The sequence below is a fragment of the Mastomys coucha genome, unplaced genomic scaffold, assembly GCF_008632895.1.
Source record: "Mastomys coucha isolate ucsf_1 unplaced genomic scaffold, UCSF_Mcou_1 pScaffold15, whole genome shotgun sequence".
In the NCBI taxonomy this organism is placed as follows: domain Eukaryota; kingdom Metazoa; phylum Chordata; class Mammalia; order Rodentia; family Muridae; genus Mastomys; species Mastomys coucha.
In genome coordinates, this window is record NW_022196897.1 from 76,209,329 (window position 1) to 76,211,568 (window position 2,240).

At 40.5% G+C, this 2,240-nt stretch overlaps 1 protein-coding gene across 1 annotated transcript; it reads right to left on the reverse strand.

The window, feature by feature from the left end:
- Window positions 1–515: 515 nt before the first annotated feature.
- On the reverse strand, window positions 516–1,448 carry LOC116092227 (olfactory receptor 4X2-like). The gene has a single exon (XM_031373570.1). The coding sequence runs from the start codon at window positions 1,443–1,445 to the stop codon at window positions 516–518; it is 930 nt and encodes a 309-aa protein (XP_031229430.1). The 5' UTR covers window positions 1,446–1,448.
- Between the last annotated feature and the right edge of the window lie 792 nt (window positions 1,449–2,240).

Genomic DNA, 2,240 nt, shown 5'->3' on the forward strand with positions numbered 1-2,240 from the left:
ATTTTACTTCATTGCTAGTGATATTCACTTTGGGCAATTATATAAGAGTGGTTAAGAAAGTGCATGTTTCCTTTTGTAATTATCAAGTATTTGTCAAGACACAATGAAAGAGGTTGTTAACTCATTTATTTCTCAGCGAAAATAAATAAATATTCTCTTAAATTAAGTATTTGTATTATCAAGAGCACATTCATAAGACAAATTGTTCAACTTAACCCTATGAAGAAAATATTTCTGCCCTATGTCATTACAAACTTTCCATAGAAAGTGAATCTAAATCAAAATAAGTGTGATCTAGTATTCTGCTGCAAGTATTTACTACAGTATTGAGGATAGTGGTAAGAATAAAAACAATCTAGCATAGTTGATTATATAACAGTATTTTTATAACAGGAACTAATTTACAAGTATTTTAGAAGATATTTATCAACTACAGTAGTGCTAAATGAGGATTTCTTCCCCTCAGTGCACATCAGTTTAGACTTAGTGCCATTCCAATAGCCAATAGCCAGACTCTATTTCTCATCTACTTTCATTGTCCTGAACCATAGACTCTTCATGGCTTTCTTCACCTCTGCATTTCTCAGGGAGTAGATGAGAGGATTGAGCAGGGGAGTAATCACTGTGTAGAACACAGCTATCATCTTGTCTACAGGCAGAGTAGCAGAAGGCCGCAAATAGATGAAGACACATGGACCAAAGAACAATATAACCACAGTGACATGGGACCCACAGGTGGACAGAGCTTTGCGCCGTCCCTCAGCACTCTGAGTTCTCAAATGGAACAAGATGACCACATAGGATGCTAAGAGGACCACAAAGCTGATCAAAGACAGTGTTCCCCCATTAGCAACAATCAGCAGACCAATGAGGAAGGTGTCTAAGCAGGCAAGTTTAAGCACAGGAAGCACGTCACAGAAATAATGGTCAATGACATTGGGGCCACAGAAAGGCAAAGGGAGAATGAGAAGGATCTGGGAAAGGGAATGCACAAAGCCTCCTATCCATGCTGTTCCCACGAGGACTGCACACACTCTTCGGTTCATGATACTGGTATAGTGCAGGGGCTTGCAGATGGCCACATAGCGGTCATAGGCCATCACTGTGAGCAGGAAAATCTCAGCGCCACCAAAGAAGTGGATGAAGAAAAGCTGTATCATGCAGCCCCATACAGATATGGATTTCTTTTCAGCTAGGAGATCCAAGATGAGTTTGGGGGCTGTCGTGGAGGAATAGCAGATCTCCACAAAGGAGAGGGAGCTGAGGAAGAAGTACATCGGGGATCCAAGGTTTCTGCTGACTGCCACAATGACCACCATGAGAAGATTTCCAAGCACAATGGCCATGTACAAGAGCAGAAATATCACAAAGCAGACCCTCTGCACCTCTTGATTGGAAGAGAATCCCAGAAAAATGAATTCAGTCACATTGTGTATGTCAACCATGAGGAAGCTAGTTGGATGGTATGATCTGAAATGATAAAAAAAGATTTCATGAAATAGGTAATTTAAATTAAATCTTTTTCAGGAAACCTTAAACTAAGTATTAAAAGAAAATGAGTTAGTGATTAAAATAAAAACATACCAAAGAGAGAGAGAAAGTGTGAGTGCATTGTGTTTTTCTGCAATTGTGGAGAAAGTAACTAAATGTAAAAACCTGAAGACAAAGAATATCCCTGATACATGAAGGTGAGTTAGGGACTTTGAACTTTACCTACAGTTAAGGAGGAACCATTAAGAATGGCTCACCCTATGATCAAATGACCTTGTTGCAGAGAGTGGGGTCAAAGTGGGGTCATAAACTAAATATTTCCTTCTTTGCCTTTCTCCTGTCTGGCACATTTTCCTATCTTGGATTACAAGGAGGTGGTGTTCAACCTCTCACATATGCATTAGTGCCTTCAGAAGACCGGTCCATGATACACCTCCCTTGACATTCAACGCCCCTCAAGAGAACCACAAGTCTATACAATGTCATAGTCTGTGACCTTCATTCTGTTTCTCCTCCAAGTCCTCACTATCTGTAGTCATCTACTTGATGACACCATCATACATAGTTCAGCCTATGCTCAATTTTCCTCTTTGCTGGCATGCTCATTTCCTGAAAACTATGCCCTCGGTGTCAGTGGTCTGTCATCCTTTTAAAGTACTCACTCATGCTCTGGATCATCCGTACCTAGAGACATCTGTCTATCTCCTCAGGAAATCATCCAGACTGCCACTGCCACTGACTCACTTGAA